Source organism: Nerophis lumbriciformis, linkage group LG02 (assembly GCF_033978685.3).
Source record: "Nerophis lumbriciformis linkage group LG02, RoL_Nlum_v2.1, whole genome shotgun sequence".
Classification (NCBI taxonomy): domain Eukaryota; kingdom Metazoa; phylum Chordata; class Actinopteri; order Syngnathiformes; family Syngnathidae; genus Nerophis; species Nerophis lumbriciformis.
Genome location: NC_084549.2, coordinates 66,987,891 through 67,004,039, shown reverse-complemented (window position 1 = coordinate 67,004,039; position 16,149 = coordinate 66,987,891). Strand labels below are relative to the sequence as shown.

The following is a 16,149-nucleotide window of genomic DNA, read 5'->3' as shown; positions in this document are numbered from 1 at the left end:
ACTTCTGCTGACTGGACCGTAGTCCGGTTGGTCGCCATGTAACGAAAGATTCTGTCCTTCATTTCTTCTGTGAGTCTGTCTGCTTCGTGTCGGAGCCTGTCCACATCGACACCGGCATCATCCACTGGTACCGGCACTCTGTGAAACACTTCCTCAACAAGTGACTGGATTCCTCGCAAACTGAACAGATTATCGAAATCAGGCTTGAGGGGCTGCAGTACACTGCTAGGAAGGGAAATCTCTGTTTCACAGCGCATTCGCATGCAGCAACACCGAACCTTCTGCAGATCAGACGTCAGAGTGTCCAAAGTCCTTCGGCAAAAGTTCAAAAAGTTGCGTTTGCGGGAAGATTCAATGCTGCTTGCCGGTGATACGCAGCATTCAAAGAACTCACGGAGTTGGTCTTTTATGGGACCCAGATTGAAATAAGGCGTAGATGAGCGACTGCGGCCCCCCTCTGTGCGGTCAGAATAGTGCAGGTTGATGATGGTCTCGACAACCAGTGCTGCTGTTTTTTCAACTTCACGAGTCATCCTGAGTGAGAGGGACTCATCCTCGCTGTCAGTCCATTTCCGGAGGATGTTTATCACCGCTTCTCTGGTTTTATCACGGTTCAATACGCACACATTCCCACACTTTGCACCATGGAGGGATTTCTGGTTTTTCTGTTGGCACCAACCTCGTCTGAAGCACTGCATGTCTGTGGCCATCTTGCTCAGATAAACCTTCAGAGCACCGCAAGCCAGCAGCACCATCTTGGCCAGAACTTCTATCTTGGCAAAAGTTCCTTGAATGTAAAGGAGAGGCACCAGCTGACCGTCAGCGTTGATGGCTGTAGACATGGTGTGATTGACCCTCTGAGAAATCTCCTTCTTGAAGAGCGAGTCCAGCTTTTGGGCGTTAATACAGGGCTGCTCTGGGACATGGAGTGCCAAAGCAAAGGCGCTGCACAATCCACCCTCCACCTTGAGCTTCATTCTTCTCTTGCCCGCAGTCTGAACGCGCAGCTTAAAGTCCGGGATGATTAGTCGAATGGTGTCTGCGCAAAGTTTCTGTGCGATTTCTGTGCACATGTCTGCCAGGATGACCTGTGTGGCCAAATCCAGGCTCCCCGCAACCAGCATGCTCCACTGGGCGGGCAGGATGCGGTCAAAGTATTTGTCCACAAGCGGAAGGATGACCTCTGCTTTGATTGGGTAATTCTCCAAGTCCATTGTTGTGTTGACTTAGACTTTGACTCTAGTTTAGACAGTGGCACACACTTCTCCATGTGCTTTTAAGACTTTGTGACATCATGAGGCTTTTTAATCAGAGAATGAAAGTAATCCCCGTCTTTATTTGGTCTGTATGATCTCATAATTCTCTCAGCATTCATTGCCATTTTTGCAATATGACTTGATTTAATTCAAATACTTTCTACATGTTGCTTAATTGTGAAACTACTTTTTGAAAAAAGTACTTGAGGCTCAGGGTGTAGTCCCAATGACACACAAAACACAGCTTAGAGCCTGTGCCTGGACTGGATGGGATTTTGTTCTTTGTGTACCGTGACGCATGCATCAAGAAGTAGGTTCAGTGTTTGTTTGGATTTGTTTTACTTTCTTTTCTTCATGCAACAATAAAACAAAGCAAGGAAGAAAAGCTGTCTGTGGTTCATGTTTCAGAAATTGAAATGAAAAAGGTTTCTATTTTTTGTTGATTGCGATGACCAGAACTTTCAAAGCACCGTTTTCAGTCATTCACACGCTAGATGTTGCGAAGGTCTAGTTTTGCCACGTAGGGCTGTCTGTGGTTCATGTTTCAGAAATTGAAATGAAAAGGGTTTCTATTTTTTGTTGATTGCGATGACCAGAACTTTCAAAGCACCGTTTTCAGTCATTCACACGCTAGATGTTGCGAAGGTCTAGTTTTGCCACGTAGGGCGATCGGAAGGATCCCAGGTAGAGACTCCCATCATGCTCATGGACCTCACTGATGTAAGCCGCCACTTGCCCGCTTGGGTCGTGGAAGGTCCGAGAGCAGAGTCCGCCATCGTGGAGCTCGGCCACCAGGCTGTAACGCGGGACAAACTTCATCATCACTTCCTGGCTGAAGAGCTGGTGGAAGGAGACCAACAAGTCACACACACACTTGGCTGTCAATACTTGGACTGCAGGCGGGAGAAGATGTGTTTACCTTGAAGAGGAGTTTCTTGATCCAGGGTCTCTGGGACAAGAAGTCCAACATCGAGAAGCCAGGGTTTGGACGCACTGCAGACATGGCCACCCAGTATCCGCCACTGGAGCTGGGACGGATGTTGTCAGGGAAACCAGGTAGGTTGTCCATGAACGTGTCCATACCGCCTTTGTTTAGACCCGCCACATGGATTCTGATGATTCAAAGTCTAATAAATGCTACTAATTGTGTGATGATAGCCTTGCTAGTGAACACATACTAATAAAAGGTAAAAAGTCCTGGTGGGGTACCTGCGTATTCGGGCCATTGTGGTCTCGGCCACCAGGACCGACTCCTCGTCAGGCAGCAGTTGGATACCGTTTGGGAATCGAAGGTTTTCCATCACGACGCTCAGTTCTCTACTCTCTGTGTCATACTCCAATACTCTTAACAGGAAGTAGAACGACGTGACTCTCCGTGACTTCACAAGTGTCAAAAGTCATTGAGGTGGTTTAACGTACCGTCCATCAGCCGTGGCCTCCATAATGAGATGCAAGTAATCTCTGCGCTGCCACCTGCTACTGGAGGAGGTGAAGTACACCTTCTTGCCATCCTGTGTCACCGCCAGGTCATTGATGAACATCAACTTCCTGCCGGCAACCACCTGCCCACCTGCCACCAGCTGTGTGGACTCACCTGTAAACAAAGAACATGCGTCCTTTCCTGTCGTCGCATGACACGCTGCTCAAGTGGATGGCTCACCTGTAGTGGGGTTGACCTCGAACACGCCCAAGTAGGCGTCTGCTACAAACAAAGTTCCGTTGGGTCCCACTCGGATCCCCAGCGGTCTTCCACAGGTGATCTCGTCCTCTGTGGAGCCTAGACCGGGACACAAACAATTTGTTGACCAATAATAATAAAACGGTTGAGTTTCATACAGCCTGCATGGTGGACAAGGTCATCAAATGGAGGCTTCGAATCTTCGATTGGGAAGTTTTCCGTTTTCGCAATTTGCTTTCTCCTACATTCCAAGAACATGAAGGTTTTTTTAATTGGGGACTTTAAATTGTCCATAGGGGTGTGTGTGTGATGGCGTGTTTGTGTATAGGTGTCCTGTGATTGGCTGGTAACCAGTCCAGGCAGTACCTGTTTGTTCTGGCACTAGTCAACATAATCCACACTGCTTACCTGTTCTAATTCCAGTAATGACTTACAATCATGTATTAACTTGTGTTCTCTTTGCTGCAAGTCTTGAAACAGGTCTCGAAGAAAATTTACTTCAGAGGCTACAGTGCAGGGGTGTCCAAACCACGGCCCGCCGACGTCTTCAATTTGGCCCGCGAGACTTGATGAGTTTGGGAGATCGCATTCATTTTAGTAGTCTGCCATCTTTGATGCTGCAATATTGTTGCCTGGTGGTCAAAATTAATGATTTAGCTCAATGACCTTTAATTATGCTCTAAATAGAGGGTAGGAGCAGCATTAACTTATACTTTACTAAATGGAAACAACCTTCCATAGTCATGGTGCAAAAAAAATGTAAAAATCCAACCAACACAAATTGTCAACAGACACTGTCACACATAAAACTTGCAGACTGAACTTTGTGGACATTATAAAAAAACGGCAATGCACCATACAAAATTACACGCATTTAAATGCATTACAAAGCATGATGGGAACAATGCAAAACACTCTCCACACTTATCCATATTTGGCACATTTTAGCTGCTTGATGTTTCTGATTACAAAACTTTAAGAAGGTCGTCACGGAAGTAAACAAAGTAGAAGTCTATCTTTCACATACTCTTAATATCCAATTATAATAATTATTAATTAGATATTCATTATATTAATACAATATGTAAACATACACATGTATGTGCATGAATATATATATATATATATATATATATATATATATATATATATATATATATATATATATATATATATATATATATATATGTATATATATATATATGTATATATATATATATATATGTATATATATATATATATATATATATATATATATATATATATATGTATATATATGTATATATGTATATATATATATATATGTATATATATATATATATATATATATGTATATATATATATTTATATGTATATGTATAGTTACTTTACATGCTTTCGGCCCTCGACCTAATTTTTTTAGCCCAATGGGCCCCACAAGTCAAAAAGTTGGACACCCCTGCCATAGTGTGTCACGTTGCTTCATAAAGTTACGCTGTACATCTTATGTTTAACTATTAGGTTTTTGGGAATTACTATTGACTTAGGGCACCGGCGTCAACCTCAAGGCCCGGGGGCCAGATCTGGCGTGCCACATCATTTTATGTGGCCTGCGAACGGCTGGAAATAATATACGTCAATAAAGTACCATATCATTTTACATGAAATGTATTCAAGTTCCAATACATCATCATACTTAACAAACAGTTTTTGTCAAAATAAAAACAAATACTTAAACATCTGCTTGACTTAGGATTTCAGAGCAAGTTATTCATCAAATAGTAAATTACAATAGATTTTACGGAACAATTTATGATGGGTTTTACAGCATATTACTGTAAATTTAAAAAACAACCTCTACCACTGTTTTTAATAGTAAAATCTACGGTTGTTTTAACAGTGTATTCCTGCAAATGGAAAAAACGGTACCACATTTTTTGACGGTAAAAAACCGGCAGCTCAAATGCCAGAATAAAAAATTAAAGTGTATTCCATACATGTAAAAACCAAGGTAAATCAGGCAGGCATTAATGAGGGGGCAGTGAGAAATGTGAAGGGGGCATATTGTGTACACCTATTGTCTGTGCTAATACACTATTAACATTGCCTTCTTCATTGAATGTGGTTGTTGGCTACGTGTCCAACTCCAACCTGGACAAGTGGGATGCACTTTGTCAGGCCTCTACCGTCACACCGGTACAAGCCGGGTGTACCACCTGAAGACTAAATCCCTGCTGGTATAGCTCTTCAGGGGTATGCAAGCCTCTGACCACAATAGGGTGGCAATGCCTCAGAGGGGAAGCCAAAACAAGTAAAGTCAATAAAATAATGTATCATTCATCCACATTTTATCAACATATCTCAACTCGACGGCATAATTCTTAAACTTAAGAAGAACTTCACACATAATAGTCAAATTTACAAAACTGAAAGGTACAGTAGTCTTATGAATAGTACAAAAACATTCTTCTCTCTCTCTCTCCTCTCTTTCTAGGTTGTACTCAGACGAGCCTTCCATCCTCAATTCCAGTTATCCCGGTTCTCAATACCTCTGCTTAGCGCTCCTGCGTCTTCCTTTAGTACATCCACGAATGTTACTGTGGGACGTGCCCATGTGTTGATTCCCTCAGCACCGGTGTGCTGCCTGGTAGATCCTGATGTTCTTGGCAGTGCCCTGCGAGTCTCATTCTCCCGGCTGCTATTTTGTTACCCTGAATATTCTTTGGTAACATGTGCGCCCTTGTTGATGGTGAGAACTACATGTAGCATTCTGGTGTAGCACCCGTTTATAAGAGCCTTCTGCAGCGTTGGCTTCAGAGTCCAGCATTCACTGCCACAAAGGAGGACAGATTCTACCGTCGCATTGGTTTCTCGTGGGAGTTTAGAGTTCCGTACACTGGCCATGCCATTCAGGGCCTTCCTCAATTTTAGGTCTTGTTCTGTCGAATTAACCCATGAGCCCAGGTACTTGAAGTCATTGACTTCCCTCAGAGCAGTGCCTCTCGTTGTTGTGAGAGGTGATTGTTACGCTTGGATGTTAGAGGTAAACACCTCTGTTTTCTTGGCATTCAGTCTAAGGCCGACCTTGGCACACTCTGACTGCACTCTGCTCAAAGGCTCTTGTGCTTGTTCCATATGGTTGGAGAACAGGCAGATGTCGTCCGTGTAGTCAAGGTCAGTTAGGACTACGGCAGGACCTCGATGATGTAAGAGTAAGACCAACATGCTCAACCTAGTTTATCATCAGGTCAGCTGCATCATGCCTCAAAGCTTCTGCATTCTAGTAATGGGTAATGTGCGGATCAATGCTGAAATATCGACACCACCGACACCAGATTTTTATGCTGTATACATTGATTCTCGAGTCCAAATATTGATTCTTTTGATACTTAAGTTATTTGAGATGATGCATATCAATATCAGGAACAGAGTGTTAGGTAATTAAATCATCGCGATCGGTGGAAACTACTTCTTCTTCCGCCTAGGTAAGAACGTTCAGCGAGACTGCTGACCAGCTCCATGAAGCTGTTCGACGAGGAGTCCAAAAAGTTAGGCCTGAGGATAAGCTGGCCTAAGGCCGAGCTTATGCATGTAGGCGAGGGACCTGATCCATCATCTCTGTCCACTTTGTCTCCACCGTTATACCTGGGCTCGACAATGTCAAACACCGGTGACCTTAAACTTGAGAGACGGCGTGCCCTAGCAGCGTCTGTCATGCAGTCCCTTTGGAGACCATTGTGTCAACACGGGCACATATCCCGGAAGACAAAGCTCAGGGTCGCCGTTCTCCCGACACATGGCCGCTGAATACCACCCTGGCGGCCAGGTTTGAGGGTTTTGATACCAGGGGAATTGAAGGCATCACATGGAGCCTGCACCTCACAAACCGGACTTTAAGAGACCAAACCCAACTCCCAGCAATGAGGCAGGTACGTTAGTATGGCCACATCATCCGCCTGCCCGTGGACCATTTTTAACTAGTACCATCGTAGCTTTCAATCCCCAGCAAGCCAGCTAGAGACGACCCAGAGGTGCCTCCCTCCCCCGCTGGCTGGATGCAATAGCCTGTAACGTGACTCTGGCACAAGCTCAACTCTTTGCCCACAATAGACCCAAATGGAGAGACCTGGTTGGCTCTACGCGCCTTGAAGTGCAAGAGAACTCACGAAAAGAAAGAAGGTAAGTACGTAGTGCGCAAGCGGCATGCTGTGCCGGGCTCAATCATTCATTCTGTCATTTGTTTATTTAAGACAATTACTGGCACTTACAATGAGTCACTAGGTGTAATAAAACAGCAACTGAATGAATCCTTTTATTGTTGGCAATTTGCATTCATTGATCATTAAATTAATCAATTCAATTTTGGCGGACACATTAGGTACAATTAGAACAGATTCCCTTGTGAGTCATTAAAGTTTGTCTAAGTTTAAGGTATATTTGCACAAAGTATCGGTTCGGTATCGCCAATACCGGCTAAATTTTACTCGGTATGGGATGGGAAAGAAAATCAGTGGTATCGCACATCACTACTGCATTCTTCAATCGGAACCTGGTAGGACCGGCGGGATTTGGTTGGTTCCAAAAAAAGTACCGGATTCATTGTTGGCAGTTTTTGGCCTCTTGGAGCTCTTTTTAGGCGCTGAAAATTAATCCTGATTACATGCATTGTTAGTTTTTAACTATTTACAACAGCGGTGTCCAGAGTGCGGCCCGCAACCTGTTTTTTATTGGCCCGCGACACATTCTAAAGACAAAATAAACACATTCCGGATAAGAACATTACACAAAAAATTTGCAAATTTAGGAGAAACTGCGTGTGAACGCTGAATTGTGCAAGCCGCTTAAATGCGTACGGCAAACTTAAATGCTAATGTTAGCATGCTGACAGTTAAAATATGTCAAGTACCAAGTCATATGACTCAAGTGTATGCACGGAAAATTAGCTGAATAAAGTTAGCACGCTAATGTTAGAATGCATCAAGTATCAAGTTATGACTCTGAGTTGTTTGGCTGCACAATTGGCTAAAAAAGTTAGCATGCCTAAATTTTAACAATAGCGTTTGTCAAGTACCATGTCATATGACTCTGAGGTGTTCGGCTGCAAAACTGTTACAATTTTAACCTTAACATGCTAGAATGCTAATGTTAGCATGCAAGCACGTGTTGAGTACAAGGTCATATGACTCTGAGGTGTCTGGCTTCACAATTGGCTATAACAGTTAGCATGCTAAATTTAGCATACTGGAATTTGAATGTTGACATGGTAGAATGCTACCCGCATGCGTCAAATACCAAGTCATATGACTTTGAGGTGTTCTGCTGCAGAAATGGCTAAAAAAATGTTGCTTGTTAAAGTTAGCATGCTAGAATTTTTACGTTAGCGAGCTAGAATGTTAACGTTAGAATTCTAACAGTTAGCATGTGTCGAGTACCAAGTTATGACCATGAGGTGTATGGCTGCACAATTAGCAAAAAAAAAAATTTGCATCCTAAAGTTAGCGTGCTTAAATGTTAACTTTGGCATTGGTCATATGATTCTGAGGTGTTCGGCTGAAAAATGTGTTCAAAAAGTTAGCATGCTAAAGTTAGCATGTTACAATGTTAACCTTAACATGCTAGAACATACTTGCCAACCTTGAGACCTCCGAATTCGGGAGATGGGGGCGGGGGGGGGGGGGGGGGGGTGTTTGGTGGTAGAGGGGGGTGTATATTGCAGCGTCCCGGAAGAGTTAGTGCTGCAAGGGGTTCTGGGTATTTGTTCTGTTGTGTTTATGTTGTGTTACGGTGCGGATGTTCTCCCGAAATGTGTTTGTCATTCTTGTTTGGTGTGGGTTCACAGTGTGGCGCATATTTGTAACAGTGTTAAAGTTGTTTATACGGCCACCCTCAGTGTGACCTGTATGGCTTGCATTCACTTGCGTGTGTGTAAGAGCCGCATATATTATGTGACGCTGTTTGTATGGAGGAAAAGCGGACGTGACGACAGGTTGTAGAGGATGCTAAAGGCAGTGCCTTTAAGGCACGCCCCCGATATTGTTGTCCGGGTGGAAATCGGAAGAAATTCGGGAGAATAATTGCCCCGGGAGATTTTCGGGAGGGGCACTGAAATTCGAGAGTCTCCCGGGAAAATCGGCAGGGTTGGCAACTATGCATATGACTGAGGTGTTGGGCTGCAAAATCCGCTGAAAAAGTTAGCATGCTAATGTTGCCTGAGGCTGAGCCAATCAGTGGCCACGATACTGAAAAGCACGGTGTGTACTACTGTAGTCTTGGTAGCTTTAGTTCATTTAGCCATTTTTAACTGATTTTCTACTTGTTTCTAAATAGTTTGAATGATGTTTTTACCACATGGAAGTTTCCCCAGTCTCGTCACTGTGTGGATCCTTCGACCAGTCAGCTTCACGATCCTCCCGTCAGCTGTTCCGCTAAACAGAACATCTGCACACACGAGAGAGCAGTTGGTGTTTTCTAACGGCAGCCAATAGGAACCTGGCTGACCTCCGATGTTGGCGATGGACTCGGGTCCCACAATGAGGTCCTCAAAGAGCCTCTGAGCGTGTCGGAGCTTCAGGTTGGCCTCCCAGCAGCCCGACATGAGCGGAGGCTCCTTCAGCCTGCCAAACAAAGCAAAACACTTTCACTTTTCCTTCAGCTTCTCGGCTCCCAGCGATGGACAGAAGGGGGCGGGGCCTCACGTGAAGACTTCAGGCTGGATGGGAGACTCCAGGATGAGGACGACGACCAGCAGAGGAAGCAACAGGAAGCCGGCCACCGACAACAAAGTCACCTGAAAAACGCGCCCACTGTACGTGCTGAAACAGAAAGTGACATCATCAGTCAGCTGTAAGGTGAGTTTCACATTTACAAATCATCTGACCTGCCACATCTTTTAAGGTGACCCGCTATGGCATTTAACGTGGCCTTCCATGTTATTTGATGTTTGTCGTCCATGTTATTTGATGTTTGTCGTACATTATTTTATGTGGCCTACTACATAATCTATGTGGTCCCCCACATTTAATTTGGCCTGTCAAAGTATTTCAAGTGGCCTACCACTTTATTTATGTAATCCGCCATATGGCTTTATGTGGCCTGCCACCTCATTTCTGTGGGCCGTCGCATTATTTTATGTGGCCTACAGCATCATTTATGTGGTTTGCCACGTCATTTTGTAGCGCCACATCATTTAATGTGGTCCAATATATTATTTTATGTGGCTTTCCATGTCATTCTATGTTGGCCGTACATTATTTTATGTGGCCTGCCAAAGCATTTGAAATGGCCTAATACATAATTTATGTGGTCCGCAACATTATTTTATTTGGCCTGCCAAAGCATTTGAAATGGCCTAATACATAATTTATGTGGTCCACAACATTCTTTCATTTGGCCTGCCAAAGCATTTCATTTGGCCTACCACATCACGTGGTCCGCTATATTATTTTTTGTGGCCTGCCACTTCATTTATGTGCGCCGCCATATTATTTTATATGGCCTACCACATCATTTATGTGGTCTGCCATATCATTATGTAGCGCCACATCAGTTAAATTGGCCCGCCATGTCATTTAATGTGGTCCAATACATTATTTTATGTGGCTTTCCAAGTAAATCCACATTATTTTATTTGGCCTGCCAAAGCATTTGAAGTGGCCTAATACATAATTTATGTGGTCCACAACATTCTTTCATTTGGCCTGCCAAAACATTTCATTTGGCCTACCACATCACGTGGTCCGCTATATTATTTTTTTGTGGCCTGCCACCTCATTTATGTGCGCCGCCCTATTATTTTACATGGCCTACCACATAATTTACGTGGTTTGCCATGTCATCTTGTAGCCCGCCACATTATTTAAAGTGGCTCGCCATGTCATTTAACGTGGTCCAATACATTATTTTACGTGGCTTTCTATGTCATTCTATGTTGGCCGTACATTATTTTATGTGGCCTGCCACATCATTTTAAATGACCTTATGTGGTCCGAAACATTATTTTATTTGGCCTGCCAAAGCATTTGAAGTGGCCTGATACATCATTCATGTGGTCCACGACATTCTTTCATTTGGCCTGCCAAAGCATTTCATTTGGCCTACCACATCACGTGGTCCGCTATATTATTTTTTGTGGCCTGCCACCTCATTTATTTGCGCCGCAATATTATTTTACATGGCCTACCACATCATCCATGTGTTTTGCCATGTCATCTTGTAGCCCGCCATGTCATTTAACGTGGTCCGATACATTATTTTACGTGGCTTTCTATGTCATTCTATGTTGGCCGTACATTATTTTACGTGGCCTGCCACATAATTTTAAATGACCTTATGTGGTCCACAACATTATTTTATTTGGCCTGCCAAAGCATTTGTAATGGCCTACCACATAATTTATGTGGCCTACCACATCATTTATGTCCTCCCCCATATTATTTTATGTGGCCCACCACATAATTTATGTGGTTTGCCATATTATTTTATGAGGCCTGCTATATCATTTTGTAGCCTGCCACATCATTTAATGTGGCTCGCCATACCATTTATCTGGAACAATACATTATTTTATGTGGCCTTCATGTCTTCCTATGACGGCCGTACATTATTTTACGTGGCCTGCCACATACTTTTATATGGCCTAATACATAGTTTACATTATTTAATTTGGCCTACCACATAATTTAGGTGGCCTACCACATCATTTATGTCCTCCGCCATAATATTTTATGTGGCCCACCACATAATTTATGTGGTTTGCCATATTATTTTATGAGGCCTGCCATATCATTTTGTAGCCCGCCACATGTCTTCCTATGATGGCCGTGCATTATTTTATGTGGCCTACCACATACTTTTATATGGCCTAATACATAGTTTACATTATTTAATTTGGCCTACCACATAATTTATGTGGCCTACCACATCATTTATGTCCTCCGCCATATTATTTTATATGGCCCACCACATAATTTATGTGGTTTGCCATATTATTTTATGAGGTCTGCCATATCATTTTGTAGCCCGCCACATCATTTAAAGTGGCTCGCCATACCATTTATCTGGAACAATACATTATTTTATGTGGCCTTCCATGTCTTCCTATGATGGCCGTACATTATTTTATGTGGCCTGCCACATACTTTTATATGGCCTAATACATAGTTTACATTATTTCATTTGGTCTGCCAAAGCATTTGAAGTGACCTACCACATCATTTATGTACTCTGCCATATTATTTACATTGCCTACCATGCCATTTACTGTATGTGGTGCACCACATTATTTTATATGGCCTACTACTTCATTAATGTGGTCCGCCATATTTTTTATGTGGCCTGCCATCTCATTTATGTGGTCCACCACGGGCATATTATTTTATGTGTGATGTATGTATTGCATGTATTTGTGTACTGTGGTGACGCATGTATGTAGTGAAATTTACTGCTTATATTCGACACTTTAATATAAAAAAAATACAAATAATTATTTTTGGGTTATGAAAAATAAATATCTAACTCATCACCTTGACTTACAATTTCAAAGCAGGGTATTCATCAAAACAAATGCCTACGCAGGGCCAGCATAATTGCGATGTGACCAACAAGGAAAACGAGTTTGACAGCCTGCTTTATTTAGAGTATATTTTGTACGGAGGAAGAAGTGCACAAAAGTAGACTGAGGGTGTGTGGCGATGTTACACTTAAATGTTGCTGTTAGCTCCAGGAAGTAAACAAACAACCACATTCATTCTTCAGTTACGGCTTTTGAAAACAAAAGCCACTAAGGCATTTCACAAGAATAGCTCTTTTTTTCTTATTGGGCAACATGGAGCGTTAGCTAACATGCTAACGTCATCTTCGCTTTATTGCAGCGCTCAAAGGGACTCTTTGGTGTTTTTAAACGTCCTATCAAGTGTTGTCTCTCTTCCCCCACACATCATGGATGCGGATCACTCAGGTCCAATCGAGTCAGCGGTGCTGGTTCGGTATCTTACCCCGAGCCCTTGTGTACGTGCTCCGGAAGTTCGTCGGTAATAATCTGGGCTCGCTGCTGCCGACGGAACCGCAGCCCTGCCGTCTCATTCATGCTGGCCCGGGTGGAGCCTTAATTGTCCCAGTTCGGGGATGGGCTCGATTGTTGTGGTTTAGAGACCTTCTTCTTCTTCTTCTTTTGTTTTTATGGCGGTTGGCAAGCAACCTTGTGGTGTGCATTACCGCCACCTACTGTAATGGAGTGTGGATCGAGGTGGATCCCTACTCTATATTCTTTTATTTAACCCAGTATTTTTTAAATATGTGCATATTGCTTTATAACCTATGTGTTCTGAGTGCATTCCTAATATATCTTCCACTGCTAACCTAATATTCTCTTTCGCTAACTTACTTTCCAGTATTTCCCTTTCTCTATTATATTTCCTACAATGTATTAAAACATGTCCTACACTTTCTAGCTGTTGGCAAGAATCACACAGTCCTGTAGTATGTTTCCCTATCAATTTTAATGAACTATTTAGATATGTATGTCCTAATCTCATTCTAGTAATAATGTCTTCTTCCTTCCTATTTCTATTGCCTCCTCTCATTACACCTACTCTCCTCTGGACTTTGTAATACTCTCTACCTGTTGTTTCCTTATTCCAATTATCCTGCCACTTTTTATTGTGTTCCATCTTAATTATGTTCTTCACTTCCTCTTTACTGTGCTTAATCTCCATGTTTACTTCTGTTTTAGTAGTTTCTTGTTTTGCGTACTTATCCGCTAATTCGTTCCCCTCAACTCCTACATGAGCAGGAACCCAAAGAAATGTTACCACACCTCCCGCTTTATTTATTCTGTAATTTGCCTGAACTATTTCATAAACTAAATCTTGTCTTGTTTCTGATGCTATGTTTTTTATGCTCATCAATGCACTACTGGAGTCTGAGCACACGACTGCTTTTCTTGCTTTATTTTCTTTTATCCAATGAATTGCCATATAAATTGCTACCAATTCTCCCGTAAAAACAGATAACTTATCACTAATTCTTTTATTTAATACTATGTTTCCTTGTGGGATAACAGCTGCTGCTCCTACCTTATTATTTATAGTTTTTGATGCATCTGTGTACACCATGATGTTGTCTAAAAACGTTTTCTCAATCCATTGTTCTATCTGGTAACTATTTAAATTTCTATTCTTTAGTAATTGCATGTTTACATTTGGGTTTTCATACATCCACGGTGGTATTGCCGGGATTGGTACTGTAGGGCTAACTTTAATATTATCAATTTGAGCTTTATTACATATGTCTCCTATTATCCACCCGAAACTATTCATTTTTTTCTTCTCTTTTTCTTGGCAGTTTAATAACACTTGATGGGTTGGATGTCCTTGCTTGGATCCTTTTAAGTTTGCCCAATAAACTGCTGACAATTGATCTCTCCTCATATCTAAAGGTTTTTCATTCATCTCTACTTGTAATGCTGTAACTGGGGTTGATTTTGTAGCTCCACAACATAACCTTAAAGCCTGTGATTGGATCCTGTCTATTTTCCCAAGTAATGTTTTTGAAGCAGATTGATAAATAATGCATCCATAATCAATAACAGATCGAATTAAAGTCATATATATTGCTTTCAATGTCTGCCTATCAGCCCCCCAATCTTTACCCCTCAAAGCCCTCATTATATTTAACACCTTTTTACTTTTCTCCACTATTTTGCTGATGTGGGTTGACCAGTTAATATTTTTATCAAACCATATACCCAAATATTTAAATACTTGTACCTCTTCTATATTTTCTCCATAGAGTTTAATTTGGAGCTTGTTTTGTACTTTCCTCTTTGTAAAATTTATGACTTTTGTCTTTCCAACAGAGAATCTTAAACCCCAAGCCGTTCCCCATTCTTCAACATTATTTACCGCTTTTTGAATCTTCTTTTCTATATGATTAGTATTTCTACCTCTCTTCCACATCACACCATCATCAGCAAACAGTGCCACATCCACTAACCCTTCTACTTCACTAAAAACTTCATTTATCATTATTGAAAATAATACTGGACTTATTATACTTCCTTGCGGGGTCCCATTTTCCACTTCATATACTCTGCTGTATTCATTCTCTATTTTTACTAATATTTTTCTACTTGTTAAGAAGTCTTTTATCCATCTATACATTTTCCCTCTAATCCCAATTTGATTTAGTTTTATCAGCAACCCCTGTTTCCACAACATATCATAAGCTTTCTCTATATCAAAAAATACTGCAATTATACTTTCTTTATTTATTTGTCCCTTTCTAATTTCCTCTTCCAGCTGCACTGCTGGGTCGTTTGTGTTTCTTGCTTTGCGAAATCCACTTTGGTAGTTTTTTATTATTTCTTTTGACTCTAAATAATATACTAGTCTTTCATTAATCATTTTTTCCATTACTTTGCCCAAATTTGAGGTCAATGCTATCGGCCTATAATTACCTGCCTCTTCTGGATCTTTCCCTGGTTTGCATATTGGAATTATTACAGCTTCTTTCCATTCCGCTGGTAATTTTCCTTCTTCATATATCCTATTATATAATTCCAAGACCACTTCTTTGCCAATACTACTTAAATTCTTGATCATCTGATAACTCACCTGGTCTTTTCCTGGTGTTGTATTTTTAACCTTTTTCAATATTCGAACCATTTCATTCAAAGAAAATTTCATATCTATAGTGTTGGTTACCCTATTATCGTTGTCTTCCATCATTTCCCCAATATTTAAACTAATTGTTTCTTCTCTCTTTTGTATTTCTACATTTCTCAAATTATCATTACTGTGCACTTTAACAAATGTTTTTGCTAAAAGTTCTGCTTTTTCTTTATTTTCTACCACACACCGTGTCCCATCTTTCATCACATGATTTTTATGTTCATTTCTGATCCCTGACATTTTCTTGATCATTCCCCACACTTGGCCTAAAGGAGTATTTCTATTTAATGATTCACAAAACTTTCTCCAGTAGTGTTTTCTTGTCTTTTTAATAACGTACCTTACTTTAGCTTGGTGCCTTTTATATTGGATCATATCTTGGAAATTATGTGTTCTTCTCAATATTCTAAATGCTCTATTCCGTTCTTTTATTGCGTCTGTGCACGCTTGTGTCCACCACGGCACTATCTTCCTTCTTTTCCCTATACTACTCCTTGGTATACTCTTTTTGGCTGCTTCCATTATGCACTTTGTAATATCTGTATTCAGTTGTTCAATATCTTGATTT

General features: G+C 41.4%; 3 protein-coding genes across 3 annotated transcripts in view; 2 read left to right on the top strand and 1 right to left on the bottom strand.

Moving 5' to 3' along the window:
• Positions 1-5,764, top strand: part of shld2 (shieldin complex subunit 2) — a 41,633-nt gene extending 35,869 nt beyond the window's left edge. The window contains exon 13 of the transcript XR_009815912.1: positions 5,408-5,764. The gene's annotated coding sequence lies outside the window, so the exon portion shown is untranslated. The remainder of the gene's footprint in view (positions 1-5,407) is intronic.
• Positions 1,579-13,661, bottom strand: apmap (adipocyte plasma membrane associated protein). Its single transcript, XM_061967256.2, has 9 exons — positions 12,906-13,661; positions 9,609-9,725; positions 9,412-9,527; positions 9,259-9,351; positions 2,917-3,033; positions 2,676-2,850; positions 2,466-2,600; positions 2,176-2,368; positions 1,579-2,096 (listed from the first exon to the last, which is right to left on the bottom strand). Exons 1-9 carry the CDS (start codon positions 12,995-12,997, stop codon positions 1,887-1,889), a joined length of 1,248 nt encoding a protein of 415 aa, XP_061823240.1. The 5' UTR covers positions 12,998-13,661; the 3' UTR covers positions 1,579-1,886.
• Positions 9,582-16,149, top strand: part of entpd6 (ectonucleoside triphosphate diphosphohydrolase 6) — a 76,086-nt gene continuing 69,518 nt past the window's right edge. The window contains exon 1 of the mRNA XM_061967235.2: positions 9,582-9,761. The gene's annotated coding sequence lies outside the window, so the exon portion shown is untranslated. The remainder of the gene's footprint in view (positions 9,762-16,149) is intronic.

Bases quoted from the DNA above. Each gene is read 5' to 3' on its own strand.
- apmap (XM_061967256.2), bottom strand. From the start codon at position 12,997: ATGAATGAGACGGCAGGGCTGCGGTTCCGTCGGCAGCAGCGAGCCCAG. The intron at 9,352-9,411 runs GTCAGCCAGGTT...TCGTGTGTGCAG, and splicing joins GTCCATCGCCAACATCGGAG to ATGTTCTGTTTAGCGGAACA. The intron at 2,601-2,675 runs GTACGTTAAACC...CTTCCTGTTAAG, and splicing joins GAGGCCACGGCTGATGGACG to AGTATTGGAGTATGACACAG.